Genomic DNA, 22898 nt, shown 5'->3' on the forward strand with positions numbered 1-22898 from the left:
TGTAACTAAATTTTTTATGTTTACTGGCGAATTATTGAAGATAAGTGTTCCTGAGTAGTGGACCCCTTTTTGACCTAAATTAAGTGCTTTTAAGTCCTTGTGCAGATCATTTTTGTTCCTGGTATCATATGTATGAACTGAGCTGTTTGTTGGAAAAAGAAATATATTATTTAGGACAAATTTCATTAAGGAGTAAATATACTGAGAGACAGTAGACTATGGATGCATGGTCTATCACACTGCTGCTAACAAGTACCTACTACTACTGGATTAACTGCAGTACAGAAGCTTATGCATCTGCATATGCATTCTTCTCCCACCAATGCCCTTCTCCTAAAGCATCAAAAATGCCTTTTTATATTCACAGAACAATGATGTGTGATCATTATATCTTACAGCAGATGGCAGATACTAAACATCCACTGATAAAAAAGTGTGAAACGCTCTCTCAAATTGGGAATAACAGAGATGTCAGGAAACAGCAGTTTTATATCTACAAGCAGTATGAAGGCTGGAAAAATCTCCAGAAGAAAGTATATCAAAGTGAGGTTCTTCCAATGTTCCTATATGATTATCATAGCTCTTATCATGATATTCCTGTATCATACATTGACTATTCCAGCAAAGGGAAAGGATATGGGCAGTTTTCACCAACATCGCACCTGGCAGAAAAGTGGCCAGGTTATCTTAAACTATATACAGATGGCTCAAAAATGGGGATGGGAAATCATACTGGATGTGCTTTCTTCTGTTCAGAATCTGCAGAAGAAAGGAAGTTTTAACTACCATGTGATGCTTCCATATTTCTTGCTGAAACTTTTGCTATTATAGAGGCAATAAAATATGCAAGACCTCTCAAAATAACCAAGGTCGTAATAATCATTGACTCTCAAAGCATTCTAAAATCCATTAGTTACAGGAATTGGTGCAAAAGAACTAGTAAATACACCTTCGACATAGTGGATCATTATCACAAAGCTAAGAAGACTGGCTAAATTATAGAATTTTGATGGGTCAAATCACATTCTGGCATTCTATACAATGACAAAGCAGATCAACTAGCAAGAGGTGTGATTGACAGTGGAAGACCTATGGGTATTAAACTCCCATACACAGAGTACCTCCTAAAAGTAAAACAATAGGCAATTCTCTCATGGCAGGAAGAATGGAATGAAAGCCAACAAACAAGAGGTAAAAGCTATGCATATATACTTACATTCATACCAAGACAGACATGGTTTGTGAACTTCAAACATTCAAGGAAAATTATAACATCCATCGTGAGAATGTGTCTCAGTCATGGATCTTTGTCTCCCCACCTATATAGTATTGGTGTATCAGAGACACCCTATTGTCAATGTGAGGAGGAAACAATTGTGGAGGGATAGTATGGTGGGAGTGGTGGACAGTGAAGTGCTGCAGGTTAGACAGAGGACACAGGAGAGGTGAATAAAATCCTGAAGTCGAAAAACTTTTGCCGTTATGGATTGATATAGAGGCAGGGTGGATTAATATTTCTGCATGGGACTTCCAGTGACTTATTGAGTCCACACCACATGGAGTTACTGCACTATGCCGTGCAAGGAGATCCATCATGATATTAGTAGGTATCCCATGACTCTTGACTCTTCAGTGTAATTTAGTCATCAGTAGACAAAGCCAATAATAATATTGACTTGTTTGCAGACCTTAACATTTTGAAATACTCATACCATGTTCTAGGACTTTTCCTTAAGCTGTATCATGCCTCAAATAACTTACAAACTCTGTATGTTCCTTCCTTGCATTTAGGAGATTGCTTCACATACATTTCTGAGAAAACTTTACCATTAAGAAATGCAATCTGTAGATCAATTTTTCTACAATTAAACCTTTTGGACAACAGAATGGAACAAAACTTTCAAAGTTCACATCATAGCTACTGGAAAATAAATATCATCCAGAATTTGTGTTTGTTGAAAGCCACTTAAAACTGTTCTTGCTTTACAAGTGTTATCTGATTTTCTTGAAAAACCCACTTTAAATGAGAACATTTATATTCACTGGTTTAATTATTAGTTTCCACATTTCATTTTTATTTAAACTTTCAATTTTCTTATCCATTCGTTGCTTCCAAATTTCTGACTCAATACTATTCATCACCTCCCCAAAGTTTTCTGGGCTGTCAACAATACAGAAGTTTACATAAATGAAGCTACTCTTTCCATAATCATTAAATCTATCAGGCATTCTACATTCTCTAGTTGCCCTTTTTTATTTATGTTTTTGTTTATGATTGCTTGGACAGCCTTCAATGCACCTTTCTTAAATTTTGCTCATTTACTGATTCATTGTTTGTGCTTTTGCACTTAGAAGCACTAAAATCTTTACTCCCTGAATAAGAGTCATTAATATCAATACATCTGACATCATCTTTCACAGTATCCGCATGTGTGGCAAAAATAACTTTTGGTTGTTAATCAATATTCTGTATCCTACTTCACTGAGATGATGATGATGATTCTGAGGTCCCATACTTCGAGGAGCATAGGGGACAATGTGGGAGACTCACACTGCCGACTAGGCAAGGTCTTAGCGGAGGTGGTTTGCCATTGCCTTCCTCAGACTGTAATGGGGATGAATGATGATGATGAGGACGACATAACACCCAGTCATCTCAGGGCAGGGAAAATCCCTGAGCCAGCCAGGAATCGAACCTGGGACCCCGTATGTGGGAAGCAAGAATGCTACCATGAGCTATGGACCTGTACTCTATTAATATTCCCAAATCTGCTTTACAATGTCACTTTGACTTTCTCAGTTGTTCTGGCACACATACAAAAACACTACTTCTATACAATTTTAAATATTTAATATTAAGTTCCTTCCCAAACAATATCTCACAAAAAGTTTCCCTTTCAATAGTATTAGCTAAAGCTCTGCTTTTAAGGTATGCAGCTGCTCAAAACATTTCTAGCTAAAACATCCTATCTAATCTGACATGAATCTTGACATATCCACAATTGACCTATTGTGTCTTCCAACGCCAGTATTTAATTCATGTATGTAAGGAGGACAGGCATTTAGGATGATTCTTTTCTCTCTTAGAATTTGATACACACTAGAATTTAACTATTCTTTCCCATTTATCAGTTAAATCTTAAATTTTGGAAACATATTCCACAAAAAGCCATATATTTGACTTTTAGATTTGATAGTGTAGACTGTAGCTGCTTTGTTATAATCATAAATAAAAGTGAGGAAAAAATATTTCCCCATGCCGACCTGGAGTTGAGTGAAGCCCATTCAGATAATTGTGAATAGACTGTAATGCTTCTTTTGCTTTGATTCTACTGTTTTCAAAATGTAAATTGTGCATTTTGCTTTCAATGCAAACTTTACACTTCATAAATTCTGATTCTAAATCTGCTTCCAATCCATCTGCTATACAATGTTTACACAATGTCTTCAAATCATTAAAAGTTACATGTCCAAGTGTATGATGCCATTTCTCCTTTAGTGATAAACTCTCCTTATTACTCACACTGATTGTATTAATCTCTTTCTTGTAAATTTTCGTTGTCATTTTATGCAGCCTATCTTCTTTCAAAACAATTGCAAGTATGTTATTGTCTTTATCAAAAATCTTCTAGATATTGCGTACAGACACAATTTTGTGTGTTTCTGTAACTTTAGCACCACTTACCAAATTTATGTCCATGATTTTAATTCCAAATACGTTTTTAATTTCAAGTGAAATCATGTCATCATAAACTGTAAGATAACTAATTTTATTTCCTACTTTGGAGTTTGCAAAACTTTATGATCCATTAATTTTACAATCACAGGTTGTTTTAAGGTTAAGCACGCGGAAAAATAATGTTCATTATGAACAATACAATCTGTGCAACCACTGTCCAATAACCTAACAGTCTGTGCATTGTTACCTGACTCAACATTATTACTTACCATTGCAGATAGCACCTCTCTTGCAAAACTGCTCATGCCAGTTCCTTTCTATTGATATCCTTGGCATCCTGGATGATGACTGCCTCTTGAGATATAATGTTTACTTTCACAATGTGACCAATTGTTGTTGTCCTCACTGTGCTGATTGGTTTGCCTATGTTGCCAAATGCTGCAACTTCTTCCTTGATGATGTCCACCACATATCCATGAATCTCTGCTTGTTTCCAACTGGCAGCAATTCTTGAAATGTCCTGATTTGCCACATCTGCAACACAGCTGCTCCTGGTAGCCCATACTGGTTTCCTTTTCAGCATGAAATACATTGGATTTTACACTCTTTCATTTCCATCCTTGTCTTTTAAATCCATAACTTAACATTTACTTTAACGTAGTCAGCTGTCTTCAGCTGTCTGATCTTCTACTTTCAAAACATTGATCAAGTCCCTGATACAGCTCAGGATTCCAGCAGGATTCTCAATATGTAGTTTGGCTTTTCCTTGGCATTCACTTTTGTACCTGCCAATTTTAATTTGTTCAGCATTTTTCCAAAATACTACAGAATGTTGCCGTGTCACTATAGTCTTTGCCCAACTTGTTTCTGTAGTGCTGTTGATTCTTTGGAATATAGTTTATCAAACTACTTCACTATCTCAAATTGTGGTTTCCTAATCACTCATGAAACCTAGATGCTTGTTCAAGACTGCTCTGTATATGTAGTTCATTGCAGTCAGATTTTCTTCATGCTTAGTGTCCACCTTATCTGTGCTCATTTTCATTCTTGAAGCCACTATATAGCATTTTTTCATTTTCAGATAGATTTTCATTTTTTGTTTCCAGTTCCCATAGTGTTCTCCATCAAACACTGGTATCTTAATGCCAGCCATGTCCAATTTCACACAAAGCATGCTTTTTGAATAACAATCTTCTTTTTAGATGATAGCTGATCATTATTATTCTGAATGACACTCTTGTTTTTTAGTCTACAATCGTGGACTGCTATCACATTAATAATGTTTATTTAGAAAAAGGTAAATACAAATTCATCTTTCTTTACACAGTGAAGACATTCATGGCTTAAAACTAAATGAGTAACTGCTGTGCAGTTAAACACAACATTCATAGTTGAGATCCCTGTCAACACAGTCACTACAATTGATGTAAAAGCATCACATCCGAAGAATAGTGATGACACTCATCCAATGAAAGTTGTCTATGGAAGAATGAGTAGATAAAGAAATATATAACTGTTCTGCATAATTCAATATAGGACTGAGAACTGATAAACAAACACCTCATGTGAGTGCTTACTTCCAGGCTGTGGCTAAACACCAATATGTACACCAGGACAAAACACAACCAGTGACTTCAACAGCTGCTTCAGTAATCATGTCACTCACATTCTCCTTACCTTCCAAAACCATTTTCTTTTAGCTACCTCTATCCTCACAATCTGTCTGGACTGAATGTCATCTAGTCTCCTTCTCATTTATTTACTCTTACCTAACTTTTACGTTCCTGCTTTTTTCACATCACAGTTTCCCAATCAAAATCTTGTACTTATCATTTCCCACATCCTAATAACATTCAAGGTTTATACGATAATGATGCTCTACAAAAAAAGAAATCTAAGGTGTAGTTATTGGTAAAACTTTGTAATCATTAGGTGCATTTGTCAGTCAGAAGAAGTGGACTATTTTATGCTTCCTTTTTGTTTGTTTTTATATGATTCTTTGCTAGAATTATGTTATGAAAATTTACTTTTACATGTTTCTTTCCTGGGCAAAGTGTTCTAGTTTTTGTGTATTTATTTTTCTCTTCTTCTTGTGCTAAATTAGGCACAGTCACCTCAGTCCAGGGACATGTTTACAATATGGCTACCGCACTTCATGTTACATTTTCTATTTGCTTATAACATTTATATTTTCACTTACTTTACTTCCTGTCACCATACATGTACAGTCAATAAGGACATCATCCTATAAAACCCCCACAGTAAAAAGAGCTATGTAAATTTACAATAGTCTTCCACATAAAGTAAAAGACATATCATCATTCATACTCTTTTGTAAGCTACTGCAGGACAGAGAGAGAGAGAGAGAGAGACAGAGAGAGAGAGAGAGAGAGAGAGAGAGAGAGAGAGAGAGAGAGAGAGAGAGAGAGAGAGAGAGAGAGAGTGAGAGGGGGGGGGAGGGGGAGGGAAACATTCCACGTGGGAAAAATATATCTAAAGACAAAGATGATGTGACATACCAAACGAAAGTGCTGGCAGGATGATAGACACACAAACAAACACAAACATACACGCAAAATTCAAGCTTTCACAACCAACAGTTGCTGCATCAGGAAAGAAGGAAGGAAAGGGAAAGACAAAAAGATTTGGGTTTTAAGGGAGAGGGTAAGGAGTCATTCCAGTCCCGGGAGAGGAAAGACTTACGTTAGGGGGAAAAAGGAACAGGTATACACTTGCATACACACACATATCCATCCGCACATACACAGACACAAAAATGTCTGCTTGTGTGTCTATCAACCTGCCAGCACTTTCATTTGGTAAGTCACATCATAATATATATATAATAGAGGGAAACATTCCACGTGGGAAACATATATCTAAAAACAAAGATGACGTGACTTACCACACAAAAGCGCTGGCAGGTTGATAGACACACAAACAAACACAAACATACACACAAAATTCAAGCTTTCGCAACCAATGGTTGCTTCTTCAGGAAAGAGGGAAGGAGAGGGAAAGATGAAAGGATGTAGCCTTTTAAGGGAGAGAGTAAGGAGTCATTCCAATCCTGAAAGCGGAAAGACTTACCTTAAGGGCAAAAAAGGACAGGTATACACTCACACACATATCCATCCGCACATACACTGACACAAGCAGACATTTGTAAAGGCAAAGAGTTTGGGCAGAGATATCAGTCGGGGTGGAAGTACAGAGGCAAAGATGTTGAATGACAGGTGAGGTATGAGCAGCGGCAACTTGAAATTAGCGGAGGTTGAGGCCTAAGCTTTCTATGTGGGAATGACCAGCAACAAACTATCCATTCACATGAATGGATACAGGCAGACAGTGTTTGTTGGTAATGAGGATCACCCTGTGGCTAAACATGCCTTGGTGCATGGCCAGCACATCTTGGCACAGTGTTACACCGTCTGAGTTATCTGGATACTTCCCACTAACACCAACCTATCCGAACTCCGGAGATGGGAACTTGCCCTTTAATATATCCTCTCTTCTCGTTATCCACCAAGCTTCAATCTCTGCTAATTTCAAGTTGCCGCCGCTCATACCTCACCTGTCATTCAAAAACATCTTTGCCCCTGTACTTCCGCCTCTACTGACATCTCTGCCCAAACTCTTTGCCTTTACAAATGTCTACTTGTGTGTGTGTGTGTGTGTGTGTGTCCTTTTTTCCCCCTAAGGTAAGTCTTTCCACTCCCGGGACTGGAATGACTCCTTACCCTCTCCCTTAAAACCCACATCCTTTCGTCTTTCCCTCTCCTTCCCTCTTTCCTGATGAAGCAACCGTTGGTTGTGAAAGCTTGAATTTTGTGTGTATGTTTGTGTTTGTTTGTATGTCTATCAGCATGCCAGCACTTTCGTTTGGTAAGTCACATCATCTTTGTTTTTAGATATATTTTTCCCACGTGGAATGTTTGAAACTTCCACATGGGAAAAATATATTAAAAACAAAGATCCCAAGACTTACCAAGCAGGAAAGCGCCGGTAGATAGGCACAATAAATAAAACACACAAACACACACACAGAATTTCGAGCTTTCACAACCTGCGGCTGCTTCGTCAGGAAAGAGGGAAGGAAAAGGAAAGATGAAAGGATGTGGGTTTTAAGGGAGAGGGTAAAGAGTCATTCCAATCCCGGGAGCGGAAAGACTTACCTTAGGGGGAAAAAAGGAGGAAAGGATAGGTATATACTCGCGCACACACACACACACACACACACACACACACACACACACACACATATCCATCCTTACATACACAGACACAAGCAAAAATATTTAAAGGCAAAGAGTATGGGCAGAGATGTAAGTCGAGGCGGAAGTGTGGAGGCAAAGATGATGTTGAATGACAGGTGAGGTATGAGTGGCGGCAACTTGAAATTAGCGGAGATTGAGGCTTGGTGGATAAAGAGAAGAGAGGATATATTAAAGGGCAAGTTCCCATCTCCGGATTTCGGATAGGTTGGTGTTGGTGGGAAGTATCCAAATAACTCAGACGGTGTAACACTGTGCCAAGATGTGCTGGCCATGCACCAAGGCATGTTTAGCCACAGGGTGATCCTCATTACCAACAAACACTGTCTGCCTGTGTCCATTCATGTGAATGGACAGTTTGTTCCTGGTCATTCCCACATAGAAAGCATCACAGTGTAGGCAGGTCAGTTGGTAAATCACGTGGGTGCTTTCACACGTGGCTCTGCCTTTGATCGTGTACACCTTCCGTGTTACAGGACTGGAGTAGGTGGTGGTGGGAGGGTGCATGGGACAGGTTTTACACCGGGGGCGGTTGCACGGGTAGGAGACAGAGGGTAGGGAAGGTGGTTTGGAGATTTCATAGGGATGAACTAAGAGGTTACAAAGGTTAGGTGGACGGCAGAAAGACACTCTTGGTGGAGTAGGGATGATTTCATGAAGGATGGATCTCATTTCGGGGCAGGATTTTAGGAAGTTGTATCCCTGCTGGAGAGCCACATTCAGAGTCTGAGCCAGTCCCGGGAAGTATCCTATCACAAGTGGGGCACTTTTGGGGTTCTTCTGTGAGAGTTTCTGGGTTTGAGGGGATGAGGAATTGGCTCTGGTTATATGCTTCTGTACCAGGTCGGGAGGGTAGTTGCGGGATGCGAATGCTGTTTTCAGGTTGTTGGTGTAATAGTCCAGGTATTCAGGACTGGAGCAGATTCGTTTGCCACGAAGGCCTAGGTTGTAGGGAAGGGACCGTTTGATATGGAATGGGTGGAAGCTGTTATAATGGAGGTACTGTTGCTTGTTGGTGGGTTTGATGTGGACGGATGTGTGAAGCTGGCTATTGGACAGATGAAGGTCAACGTCAAGGAAAGTGGCATGGGATTTGGAGTAGGACCAGGTGAATCTGATGGAACCAAAGGAGTTGAGGTTGGAGAGGAAATTCTGGAGTTGTTCTTCACTGTGAGTCCAGATCATGAAGATGTCATCAATAAATATGTACCAAACTTTGGGTTGGCAGGCTTGGGTAAACAAGAAGGCTTCCTCTAAGTGACCCATAAATAGGTTGGCATACGAGGGGGCCATCCTGGTACCCATGGCTGTTCCCTTTAATTGTTGGTATGTCTGGCCTTCAAAGGTGAAGAAGTTGTGGGTCAGGATGAAGCTGGCTAAAGTGACGAGGAAAGAGGTTTTAGGTAGGGTGGCAGATGATTGGCATGAAAGGAAGTGCTCCTCTGCAGCGAGGCCCTGGATGTATGGGATATTTGTGTACACGGAAGAGGCATCAATGGCTACAAGGATGCTTTCCGGGGGTAACAGACCGAGTAAGGATTCCAGGCGTTTTACACCAACAACCTGAAAACAGCTTTCGCATCCCGCAGCTACCCTCCCGACCTGGTACAGAAGCAAATAACCAGAACCACTTCCTCATCCCCTCAAACCCAGAAACTCTCACAGAAGAACCCTAAAAGTGCCCCACTTGTGACAGGATACTTCTCGGGACTGGCTCAGACTCTGAATGTGGCTCTCCAGCAGGGATACGACTTCCTAAAATCCTGCCCCGAAATGAGATCCATCCTTCATGAAATCCTCCTAACTCCACCAAGATTGTCTTTCTGCCATCCAGCTAACATTTGTAACCTCTTGGTTCATCCCTATGAAATCCACATACCAACTGCCCTGCCCTCTGGCCCCTACCCTTGTAACCACCCCTGGTGTAAAACCTGTCCTATGCACCCTCCCACCACCACCTACTCCAGTCCTGTAACCCGGAAGGTGTGCACGATCAAAGGCAGAGCCACGTGTGAAAGCACCCACATGATTTACCAACTGACCTGCCTACACTGTGACGCTTTCTATGTGAGAATGACCAGCAACAAACTGACCATTCGCATGAATGGACAATGGCAGACAGTGTTTGTTGGTAATGAGGACCACCCTGTGGCTAAACATGCCTTGGTGCACAGCCAGCACATCTTGGCACAGTGTTACACCGTCCGTGTTACCTGGATACTTCCCACCAACACCAACCTATCCGAACTCCACAGATGGGAACTCACCCTTCAGTATATGCTCTCTTCTCGATATCCGCCAGGCCTCAACCTCCGCTAATTTCAAGTTGCCACCGCTCATACCTCACCTGTCTTTCAACAACTTCTTTGCCTCTGTACTTCCGCCCCAACTGACATCTCTGCCCGAACTCTTTGCCTTTACAAATGTCTGCTTGTGTCTGTGTATGTGCGGATGGATATGTGTGTGTGTGCGAGTGTACACCTGCCCTTCCCCCCCCCCCCCCCCCCCCCCCTCCTAAGGTAAGTCTTTCCACTCCCGGGATTGAAATGACTCCTTGCCCTCTCCCTTAAAACCCACATCCTTTTGTCTTTCCCTCTCCTTCCCTCTTTCCTGAAGAAGCAACCGTCGGTTGCGAAAGCTAGAAATTCTGTGTGTGTGTTTGTGTGTTTTATTTATTGTGACTGTCTACTGGCGCTTTCCCTTTAATTGTTGGTATGTCTGGCCTTCAAAGGTGAATAAGTTGTGGGTCAGAATGAAGCTGGCTAAGGTGACGAGGAAAGAGGTTTTAGGTAGGGTGGCAGGTGATCGACGTGATAGGAAGTGCTCCATTGCAGCGAGGCCCTGGACGTGCGGGATATTTGTGTATAGGGAAGTGGCATCAATGGTTACAAGGATGGTTTCTGGGGGTAACAGGCTGGGTACGGATTCCAGGCATTCAAGAAAGTGGTTGGTGTCTTTGATGAAGGATGGGAGACTGCATGTAATGGGTTGAAGGTGTTGATCTACGTAGGCAGAGATACGTTCTGTGGGGGCTTGGTAACCAGCTACAATGGGGTGGCCAGGATGTTTGGGTTTGTGAATTTTAGGAATTAGGTAGAAGGTAGGAGTGCGAGGTGTCGGTGGGGTCAGGAGTTTTATGGAGTCAGGTGAAAGGTTTTGTAGGGGCCCTAAGGTTCTGAGGATTCCTTGAAGCTCTGCCTGGACATCAGGAATGGGATTACCTTGGCAAACTTTGTATGTAGAGTTGTCTGAAGGCTGACGCAGTCCCTCAGCCATATACTCCCGACGATCAAGTACCACGGTTGTGGAGCCCTTGTCAGCCGGAAGAATGATGATGGATCGGTCAGCTTTCAGATCACGGATAGCTTGGGCTTCAGCTGTGGTGATGTTGGGAGTAAGATTAAGGTTTTTCAAGAAAGATTGAGAGGCAAGGCTGGAAGTGAGAAATTCCTGGAAGGTTTGGAGAGGGTGATTTTGAGGAAGAGGAGGTGGGTTCCGCTGTGATGGAGGATGGAACTGTTGTATATATCCACGTGGGAAAAATATATCTAAAAACAAAGATGATGTGACTTACCAAACAAAAGCACTGGCAGGTCTATAGATACACAAACAAACACAAACATTCACACAAAATTCAAGCTTTCGCAAGCAATGGTTGCTTCTTCAGGAAAGGTACAAGCAGCTTCCAACGTAGGCACAAACATATGATCAGTTCAATGTGTATGTATGCAATGGGTAGACAATAACAAGCATAATTTCCATTACAACAGCTCATACTGCTCAATTCTCAGTTACGTGCTTGGAAGCTATTAGTGAAGGCTGGTGGGTAATAAAGGACCTGGGCCCTCACTCTCTTATTTTACATAGTGCTCTCTGAATGTAGAATGTACAATCTACATTCTACATTCTGTTTGTGCTTCATGTCCCAATAAATGATATTTTAAAATCCACACAACATCATTTAAGGGACACTCAATTTTCTACAATGGAAAAAAGAAATACTTCATAAATTATAATAGCAAAATTTATGCACTCAATATGTGTGTCTATATGTAGACTTTTACTTCTGCAGGAAACTGAATAATCAGTTATCTGCCTTTCATGGTTTTCCCGCTCTACATAACAGTCACACACTGTCATTAATGCTGTTTATTACGTTTGTCTGACACATCAAAATGTGAAACTTTACCAACTGTATAATAAATATAAATGTTTACACCTCAGATTAGGAAAGTATTCCTTTGAAACAATTCACAAAGGTTGTGCGCCCATGTTTGATGAAAATATTTATTAAAGTATTCGATTTTATTTAGTTATTAGTTATATGAAATAAAATAGCACAATTATTTTCAAGAATTAAAGATGACTACTCACCAACCATATCCAAACTCCCACGAACTACAACTCTCTGGTAATGAAGTGATGAAGATCTTTCCAAAGAAATGTCTAATATGGCAATGTCTTCCAAGTCTTTCCTGCAAGAAATCATTCCATAATCTACTAAGCATAATAATGAAAACGGACACAAGGTATCCTGCAGAAGTCTCTTTAACAATCTCAGCAGATTTGCTGCTACAAATCAATGTATATACTCACTGGTGATTTTTCTAGCCAGAAACAATGATTAAAAAAAAACTATTACATTCACAAGCCTAACACAAGAGAGGGGAAAAATTTCCACCAAGGCTCTGCAACTCTCTGCAAAAGTCTGAAGAGGAGTAACTAAGTCACAAATAAAAGCATATAACAAGCTTCCTATTAAAATAAAAAAGGAAATTAACAACATGTAGGTATTCAAAAGGAAACTACAAACATTCCTTAGAGAACAAACTTATTATAAAATGAATGAATTCCTAGAGTAATAAGGCATTCTTCTGAGTAAAAATAGAGGAAACCACTTACATAAAAAAGCCCTTTTAAAAGAAAATCTTTACCTAAGTCATGAAGACAAAATTGTATATTCCTGATGTAAATTGCAGTGATGAAATGTAAATCTATTTATATCATAGGTTAAAATGTCTGCTATCATTTATTCTACACTATTAAGTATTCACTAAAACTTACTTATGTGATGAAGATAAAAATCTTGTATTTTAATTTAAATCATAATGACAGAATGTAAATTTAATTGTTTATTTGTTGAACTGGAATATGTACTTCTGTTTAGTTTGCTCTTTAAGCATTCACTTGAACTTGTACTATTAAAATGCAGCTTGTAATGTTGTCCACAACTAATGGTTCCTCAAAAATATATATTTGGATGATATATAAAATGCTCATAAAATTTTGTTTCATTTTTCTTGATTTGTTCTATATTAGAGAGGAGAGGGAGGAAAGAAAGGGAAGAAGGGAAAGTGGATTCAGTTACTCACAACCCAGGTTACGAAGCAACAGGGAGGGTAGCAAGGATGGAGGCATGGTTGTCAGAGAGAAGCCAAAGATATCCTACTGTAAGTACTGTGCCAGCTTCAAACCAAAGAGGATGCATACAGAAGTAAAGAGGTATATAGTATAAAGATAAACACAGCTATGTAGGATGAAAAGATGCGGGAATGGCTAAATAGGAAAGGGAAAGAGGAGAAGACTGAGTAAATGGGAGTGAGGTTATTTAATGTAGGTTCAGTCCAGGGGGATGGTGGGATGAAAGGATGTGTTGGAGTGCAAGTTCCCATCTCTGCAGTTCAGAGGGACTGGTGTTGGGTGGGAGAAGCCAAATGGTACATATGGTGTAGCAGGTTCCTAGGTCCCTAGAATTATGGCGGAGGGCATGCTCTGCTACTGGGTATTGGGCATCTCCTAGGCGGACAGTTCGTCTGTGTCCGTTCATGCGCTCAGCCAGTTTATTTGTTGTCATACCGATGTAAAAGGCTGTGCAGTGCAGGCGTGTCAGCTGATAAATGACATGTGTTGTTTCACATGTGGCCCTGCCTTGAATTGTGAATGTTTTACCAGTAGCGGGGCTGGAGTAGGTGGTCGGGGGGGGGGGGGGGGGGGGGATGCATGGGGCAGGTTTTGCAGCCTTGTCGGTTACAGGGGTAGGAACCGCTGGGTAGAGAAGGTAGTCTGGGAATATTGTAGGGTTTGACCACCTACTCCATTATATAATAAAACTTGATGAAAGCTTGTACTTTTACTGCTAGTAACGTCACAATTATCTGGGCTATTATGCCATAGTCAGATGTCTTTCATATCAAAACTGAATAGTTTATCCACATTTTAGCTTCTTTAAGTGTCTGATTCACACCCTGGCCCACTCCTTCTTTTTATTTCTCTCTCTTTCTCTTTTTATTTATGTTTTGATGCAGCCCATCTCTCCTGTGCCAACCTCTTCATCTTGGAGTAGTACATGCAACATACATCCTCAATTATTTGCTGAATGCATTCCAGTTTATGCCTTTCTCTACAGTTTTTGCTTTCTACAGCTCCCTTTGGTACCATGGAAGTCATTCTCTACTGTTTTAAAAGATGTCCTATCATCCTTTTCCTTATCAGCATTTTCCACATATTCCTTTCCTCTCCATTTCTGCACAGTACATCTTCCTTCCTTACTTTATCAATCCACCTCATTTTCAACGTTCATCTGTAGCACCACATCTCAAATGTTTTGAGTCCGTTCTGTTCCAGTTTTTCCAGAGCCCATGTTTCACTAGCATACAATGCTGTGCTCCAAAGATACATTCTTAGAAATTTCTTCCTCATTTAAGGTCTATGTTTGATACCAATAGTCCTCTCTTGGCCAAGAATGCCCTTTTTGCCAGCATTATTCTGCTTTTGATGCCCTCCTTGCTTCATCTCTCATTGGTTACTTTGCTGCTTAGGTAATAGAATTGCTTAACTTCATCTACTTTGTGATCATCAGTCCTGATGTTAAGTTTTTCAGTGTTCTCACTTTTGCTACTTCTCATTACTTTTGTCTTTCTTTGATTTGCTCTCACTCCATATTATGTACTCATTAGACTGTTCATTCCATTCAGCAAATCAGGTAATTCTTCTTCACTTTCATTCAAGCTAGGAATGAATTCAGCAAATCATATCATTGATATCCTTTCACCTTGAAGTTTAATCCCACCCCTGAACCTTCCTTTTATTTCTGTCATCACTTCTTCGATGTACAGATATAACAGTAGGACCAAAAGACTACATTCATGTCTTGCACCCATTTTAATCCAAGCACTTCAGTTTTGGTTGTCCACTCACTATTATTCCATCTTGGCTCTTGCACATATGTACCGCGTGATCAAAAAGTCAGTATAAATTTGAAAACTTAATAAACTATGGAATAATGTAGATATGAAGGTAAAAATTGGCACACGTGCTTGGAATGACATGTGGTTTTATTAGAACCACCCCATGTTGCTGGACATGTGAAAGATTTCTTGCACACGTTGTTTGCTGATGATCGTGTGCTCAGCTACCACTTTCATCATGCTTGGCCTCCCAGGTCCCCCGACATCAACCCGTGAAATTATTGGCTTTGGAGTTACTTGAAGTGGCAAGTGTATCATGATTGACCGACATCTCTAGGGATGCTGAAAAATAACATCCAAAGCCAATGCCTCACCATAAATCTGGACAGGCTTTACAGTGCTGTTCACAACATTATTCCTTGACTACAGCTATTGTTGAGGAATGATGGTGGACATATTGAGCATTTCCTGTGAAGAACATCTTCTTTGTTTTGTCTTACTTTGTTATGCTAATTATTACTATTCTGATCAGATGAAGCTCCATCTGTCGGACATTTTTTGAACTTTTGTATTTTTTTGGTTCTAATAAAACCTTATGTCATTCCAAGCATGTGTGTCAATTTGTACCTCTCTATCTACATTATTCAATGGTTTATTCAGTTTTCAAATTTATACTGACTTTTTGATCACCCATTATATTGCACATCTCTCCTACAGCTTACCACTATTTTTCTCAGAATTTCAAACATCTTGCACCGTTTTACCTTGTCAAATGCTTTTCCCAGATCAACAAATACTATGAATGTGTCTCAATTTTTGTTTAGTATAGAATCCATTATCAACCAAAATGTCAGAGTTGCCTCTCTGGTGCCTTTACCTTTCCTAAAGCAAAATTGATAGTCATCTAACGCATCCTCAATTTTCTTTTCCATTCTTCTGTATATAATTCTTGTCAGCAACTTGGATGCATGAAATTAAGCTGATTGTGCAATAATCCTCATACTTGTCAATTCTTGCAGTCTTCAGAATTGTGTGGATGATATTTTCGGAAAGGCAGATAGTGTGTTGCCAGACTCATACATTCTACACACCAACATGAATAGTCATTCTATTGTCACCTTCCCAATGATTTTAGAAATTCTGATAGAATGTTATACATCCCTTCTTCCTCATTTGATCTTAAGTCCTCCAAACCTCTTTTAAATTCTGATTCCAATACTGGATCCCCTATCTCTTCGAAATCGACTCCAGTTTCTTCTTCTATGACATCAGAGAATTCCCCCCCTTCATAGAGGCCTTCGATGTATTCTTTCCACCTGTCCACTCTCTCCCCTGCATTTAACAGTGGAATTCTTCTTGCACTCTAAACATTACCACACTTGCTTTTAATTTGACCAAAGGCTGTTTTGACATTCCTATATGGTGAGTCAGACCTTCCAACAATCATTTCTTTTTCAATTTTTAGAAGAGTGAAAGAGCAACCGTAGAAGGGGAGACATTGATATATCAGATGTTGTGGAACATGCTTTTGCAGCCAGGATATCACCACATTCATTTTGATAGGACTCAAGGTGGATACCATGAAAGGCAATACAATCAGGCCACAGAGACTGTTCAACATTCCAGGAATTACAATAGCAAGGAGGAGAGCATTATACTTATTGCATTCTACACCCCCCGTGCTGAAGATGTGTACTAGTCTTCGCTATGGGGTGATAGCAATGGCAGACAACAGCAACCAACGAGGGCCAGTTCCATCCAAGTATTTTGTTGTAAATATGTTACTTAATGCAGTGACCATCATTTGAATTAAGCACCATTCCCAGAGCACAAAGAAGCCAAGGGTTTCTAGTGTATGCTTCTCTTCTCTGTATGAGCTTCTATCGTGCAATTTGACCAGAGAGTGAAAATACATCTCTGTGAAAAGAATCTAGTCTGATGGTAGTACCTTTCTTTGTATTGTATGTGTGTGTTTTCTGCAATATATTTGTCAACAGTGATGATCTGCATGTTTTAATTCAAAATTGTGAGAAAAATGAGGGTAAGCTATAGGCAAAATGGGAAATATTCAGTATGTATAATGGCCAAGAGGGAATAATAGCAGTGGGTGACAAAGAATGAAGTGCTCAGATTAAAAATAGTTAAGACACAGGTGAACCCCTTCACTCCTACTGTCCAATCTCTCTACATGGAAGAAGCAGTGATGGAAATAAAAGTGGGAATAAAATTCAAAGTGAAAGGCCATCAGTGACATGGTTCACTAATGACACTGCTATCCTGAGTGAAAGTGAAGAACAATTATATGATCTACTGAATGAAGTGAACAGTCTAATAAGTACAGAATATGGATTGAGAGCAAAACAAAGAAATCTGAAAGTAACAAGAAATAGTAGAAATGAGAATAGCTAGAAACTTAACATATTGATGGTCACAAATTAGATGAAGTTAAGGAATTCTAATACCTAGGCAGCAGATAACCAATGACAAATGGAGAAAGGAGGACATCAAAAGCAGACTAGCACCGACAAAAAGAGAAGTCTACTAGAATCAAACATAGGCCTTAATTTGAGGAATAAATTTCTGAGAGTGTACGTTTGGGGTTGACCATTGTATGATAGTGAGAGATGGACTGTGGAAATGCCAGAACAGAAGAGAATTGAAGCATTTGAGGTGCTACAGACAAATGTTATATATTAGGTGGACTGATAAAATAAGGAATGAGGAGGTTCTGTACATAATCAGAGAGGAAAAGAATGTGTGCCAAACACCGACAAGAAGAAGGGACAGGACGATATGACATCTATTAAGACATCAGGGAATGACTTCCATGATAACAAAGGGAGCTGTAGAGGGCAAAAACTGTAGAGGAAGACAGAGATTTTGAGTACAGCCACAAAGTAATTGAGGATGTAGGTTGCAAGTGCTACTATGAAATGAAGAGTTTGGCATAGAAGAGGAATTTTGTGGCAGGCCACATGAAAGCAGACATAAGATTGATGATGAAAAGAATGCATGTCATGAGTGTGGTGACCATTTGTTGTTGTTGTGGTCTTCAGTCCTGAGACTGGTTTGATGCAACTCTCCATGCTACTCTATCCTGTGCAAGCTTCTTCATCTCCCAGTACCTACTGCAACCTGCATCCTTTTGAATCTGCTTAGTGTATTCATCTCTTGGTCTCCCTCTATGATTTTTACCCTCCACGCTGCCCTCCAATACTAAATTTGTGATTCCTTGATGCCTCACAACATGTCCTACCAACTGGTCCCTTCTTGTCAAGTTGTGCCACAAACTGCTCTTCTCCCCAATTCTATTCAATACCTCCTCATTAGTTACGTGATCTATCCATCTAATCTTAAGCATTCTTCCATAACACCACATTTCAAAAGCTTCTATTCTCTTCTCGTCCAAACTATTTATTGTCAATGTTTCACTTCCATACATGACTACACTCCATACAAATACTTTCTCAAATGGCTTCCTGACATTTAAATCTACATTCGATGTTAACAAATTTCTCTGCTTCAGAAACGCTTTCCTTGCCATTGCCAGTCTATATTTTATATCCTCTCTGCTTTGACCATCATCAGTTATTTGGTCCCCAAATAGCAAAACTCCTTTACTACATTAAGTGTCTCATTTCCTAATCCAATTCCCTCAGCATCACCTGAGTTAATCCAGCTACATTCCATTATCCTCGTATTTGCTTTTGTCGATGTTCATCTTATATCCTCTTTTCAATACACTATCCATTCCATTCAACCACTCTTCCAAGTCCTTTGCTGTCTCTGACAGAATGAAAATGTCACTGGCAAACCTCAAAGTTTTTATTACTTCTCCATGGATTTTAATACCTACTCTGAATTTTTCTTTTGTTTCCTTCACTGCCTGCTCAATATAAATATTAAATAACTTTGGGGAAAGGCTACAACCCTGCTTCACTCCCTTCCCAACCACTGCTTCCCTTTCATGTCCCTTGACTCTTATAACTGCCATCTGGTTTCTGTACAAATTGTAAATAGCCTTTCACTCTCTGTAGGGTCAGTATTGCTTCACGTGTTCCAATATTTTTATGGAATCCAAACTGATCTTCCCTGAGGTCAGCTTCTACTAGTTTTTCCATTCATCTGTATAGAATTCGCATTAGTATTTTGCAGCTGTGGCTGATTAAACTGATTGTTCAGTAATTTTCCCATCTGTCAACACCTGCATTCTTTGGGATTGGAATTATTATATTCTTCTTGAAGTCTGAGGGTATTTCACCTGTCTCATATATCTTGCTCACCAGATGGTAGAGTTTTGTCAGGACTGGCTCTCCCAAGGCTGTCAGTAGTTCTAATGGAATGTTGTCTACTCCCGGGGCCTTGTCTCGACTCAGGTCTTTCAGTGCTCTGTCAAACTCTTCACACAGTATTGTATCCCCCATTTCGTCTTCATCTACATTCTCTTCCATTTCCAGAATATTGTCCTCAAGTACGTCGCCCTTGTGTAGATCCTCTATATACTCCCTCCATCGTTCTGCTTTCTCTTCTTTGATTAGAACTGGGTTTCCATCTGAGCTCTTGATATTCATACAAGTAGTTCCCTTTCCTCCAAAGGTCTCTCTAATTTTCCTGTAGGCAGTATCTATCTTGCCCCTAGTTGGATAAGCCTTTACATCCTTACAGTTGTCCTCTAGCCATCCCTGCTTAGCCATTTTGCACTTCCTGTCAATCTCATTTTTTAGACGTTTGTATTCCTTTTCGCCTGTTTCATTCACAGCATTTTTATATTTTCTCCTTTCATCAATTAAATTCAATATTTCTTCTGTTACCCAAGGAGTTCTACTAGCCCTTGTCTTTTTACCTACTTGATCCTCTGCTGCCTTCACTACTTCGTCTCTCAAAGCACCCATTCTTCTTCTACTGTATTTCTTTCCCCCATTCCTGTCAATTGTTCCCTTATGCTCTCCCTGACACTCTGTACAATCTCTGGTTTAGTCAGTTTATCCAGGTCCCATTTCCTTAAATTCCCACATTTTTGTAGTTTCTTCAGTTTTAATCTACAGTGCATAACCAATAGATTGTGGTCATAGTCCACATCTGCCCCTGGAAATGTCTTACAATTTAAAACCTGGTTGCTAAATCTCTGTCTTACCATGGTGACCATTTATCATGTCATAAATTAAACCCATTAAGAGAAGTGGAATAACATACTGAGTAATAAGTTACAGCAATAAAAATAAGGTGGCCTAAGTATAATGGCAACTGTGTTGTGTTTGGATTGTGGCAGGCAAAGCGTATCATAAATTATAGCGATAAAGATAAGAGTGTCATAAATATACAAGCAGCCATATTTTGACAGTGGCATTTACACTGGGTCATAAATTATACTAATTAAGATAAAGCTATGTTGTAAATATATCCAGCTAACATTTTGAGTGGTAATTTATAGAGATAAGGATCATAAATTATAGTGTAAAAGGGACATGAGACTGCCAAGTGCCGAATCTGTGTGCTGGTTTGATGACTGTTGATTTGGTATAAGTGCCAGCTTGAATGTCACTTTTGGATGATTCTCCACAGAAGTTCAGGTGAATCTGGAACTAGATTCTGACCCAGAGCAGGGAAGTACAACCCAAAAATAAACTCAACACTCTGTTCATAAAATGGTTTCCAGTAGTTGTAAAGAGAGATGGCAAGTGTCACATTCCTTCTGTTAGTTGACATGGCCCCATGCATCAGATCATGAGAAGCAATAAAGAAAAAAGCTTTATTATGTTAGATAATTAAGTATTTTACTGATAAAAGCATTTTAAATCTATAATGAATATCCTGCTAGAGAATTCATTGCTAAAAGACACAGTTAGGGGTACTATGGCTAATATCGCACCATTTTTTTTGGGGGGGGGGGGGGAGGGGGGAGAATTTTGCTATTATTATTTTTATTGAGTTGCTTTGTTAATTTAATGGCTATTGCTGTCCCTTATCTGAAATAATTAAGTGAATACCTCATCTAATAAATAATTCACAAATAAAAAACCATACCAAATACATATAGGAGTTTGGAAAAAGTTATTCCTAATGTAGCACCAGGTGTCCTCCTAATATTATCCTGTGCAATATTAGCATTACTAGTTCTAAAAATTTTAAAATAGAATCAAGGAAAGAAAATAAATTAACAGAACATTTTAGAATATTATTATATTTAATTACATGTGCAGATACAGTTCTGTCACACAATTTCACATAGAAAAAGGTCATACACTACATACATTATTCAAAGCTGGAATTTATGCTTCCAAACAGAAATCTCAAATAAATCTTTATAGCCAGTACACTGTTCATGACACCACATGCAACATTTAGTTCAAGTTATCCATTTTTCTTTGAGCCTGTCAGTCAAACAAAGCTGCTTACAGAAAGGACACTCACAATCATTTTCACTGTCTTTGTTATCTGTGGACACTGTAAATGGTTCATCAAGATCTACATCTGATTCTGAGGATATCTCCAATAATGGATTATGTGGGGTATTCCTTTTCTTACTTTCAATAGTTTTCTTCCTTTGCATGATTTTTCCTTTTTATGTTATATAGTGAGTTGATTTTTTTTTATCTATCAGCAAAAACAGTTTTTGCAACATTTTTATTTGATTTTTTGGAATTCTCTTCACTGTGTTTGATTTTATATGGTGTACTTGCCAGAACAGTTGCTGGGCAGCTTGGTCATCCTCTTCTCTTCAAACGAACAGTTTGGTCTTTCAGTTGTGGTGAATGACTTATATCTGTTGGAAAAATGCTGTGGTCATTTGCAAAAGGTGAGGAAGTTTCACACCTGGCTTGTCCTTGACCAATGAGTATACCACTCTTGCTTACAGGTGGTTGGGAGCCACTAGGTCCAGGCTGGGGCTCGAGTAGTTCCTGTCTGATGTGATTCGTTTCAGCTGGATACCTGTCATTTTCTGCTGAATGATGGACAGAGTCTTGTGGGTTGTCTTGCTCACCTGTGGACATGGTAGAGTCAGCCACTGAAAATTCATGGTCTTGGAAAATGTTTCTGTTCAGTGGATACAGCCCGGTTATTCTAAAACCACATTCTGCTGTAGCTACTGTGGTTGAATTTCTGTAAGCTTAATCAAACAGCTCTGCAACCTGGAAATGACTCACCACTCTACCCGTATGATTTTTCAACCAGCTTTCTATTCCCTGTGCATAGTAAGTTTTTGGGGGAAACATGAACGCTCTGTGAAGAGGTTTCATCTCATGAGAACAGTAAGTTGGTAAGCTCACTATGTGTACACCACTTTCCCTAGCTGACCTGAGTAAAGGTAAGTTTCTTGTGTGTGAATGGTGGCCATCTGAGACCAGCATCATGGGATCTTCCTTGGTAGGTTTCACACTTTCTGAAAACAGGCCTTCAAATCATTTAAGGAAACTGTCAGATTCTGTCCATGCTGATTTGTGCTAGACAGCCATACCTACATTTGGTGCCCCATCTAATAGTTCTGGATTTTGATTTTTTCGTGAAAATACAGATAAAGGAGGTATAAAGTGACTTGTTGCACTAATGCTAGTAACAGCTGTTACTAACAATCCTCTCTCTGCTGAGATTACAGAGCCAATTTGGCTTTTAGCTTTCAGTGTAAAACTTTCACTGTCTTATGCTATAGAACTGTCTCATCACAGCTGTAGTCTCTTAGGGTCAAAATTTATCTTTTGTAGAAGAGGTTTGTAAATGTCAAAAAAATGCTGAATATTTTCCCTGCTAAATCCTCTAATA

General features: G+C 39.5%; 1 protein-coding gene across 1 annotated transcript in view; it reads right to left on the reverse strand.

The window, feature by feature from the left end:
- The window catches only part of LOC126281871 (uncharacterized), a 114378-nt gene that overhangs the window by 13232 nt on the left and 78248 nt on the right, over window positions 1-22898 (reverse strand). The window contains exon 4 of the mRNA XM_049981148.1: window positions 12328-12428. Coding sequence (XP_049837105.1) covers window positions 12328-12428 — 101 coding nt within the window. The remainder of the gene's footprint in view (window positions 1-12327; window positions 12429-22898) is intronic.

Source organism: Schistocerca gregaria, chromosome 7 (genome assembly GCF_023897955.1).
Source record: "Schistocerca gregaria isolate iqSchGreg1 chromosome 7, iqSchGreg1.2, whole genome shotgun sequence".
Classification (NCBI taxonomy): Eukaryota; Metazoa; Arthropoda; class Insecta; order Orthoptera; family Acrididae; genus Schistocerca; species Schistocerca gregaria.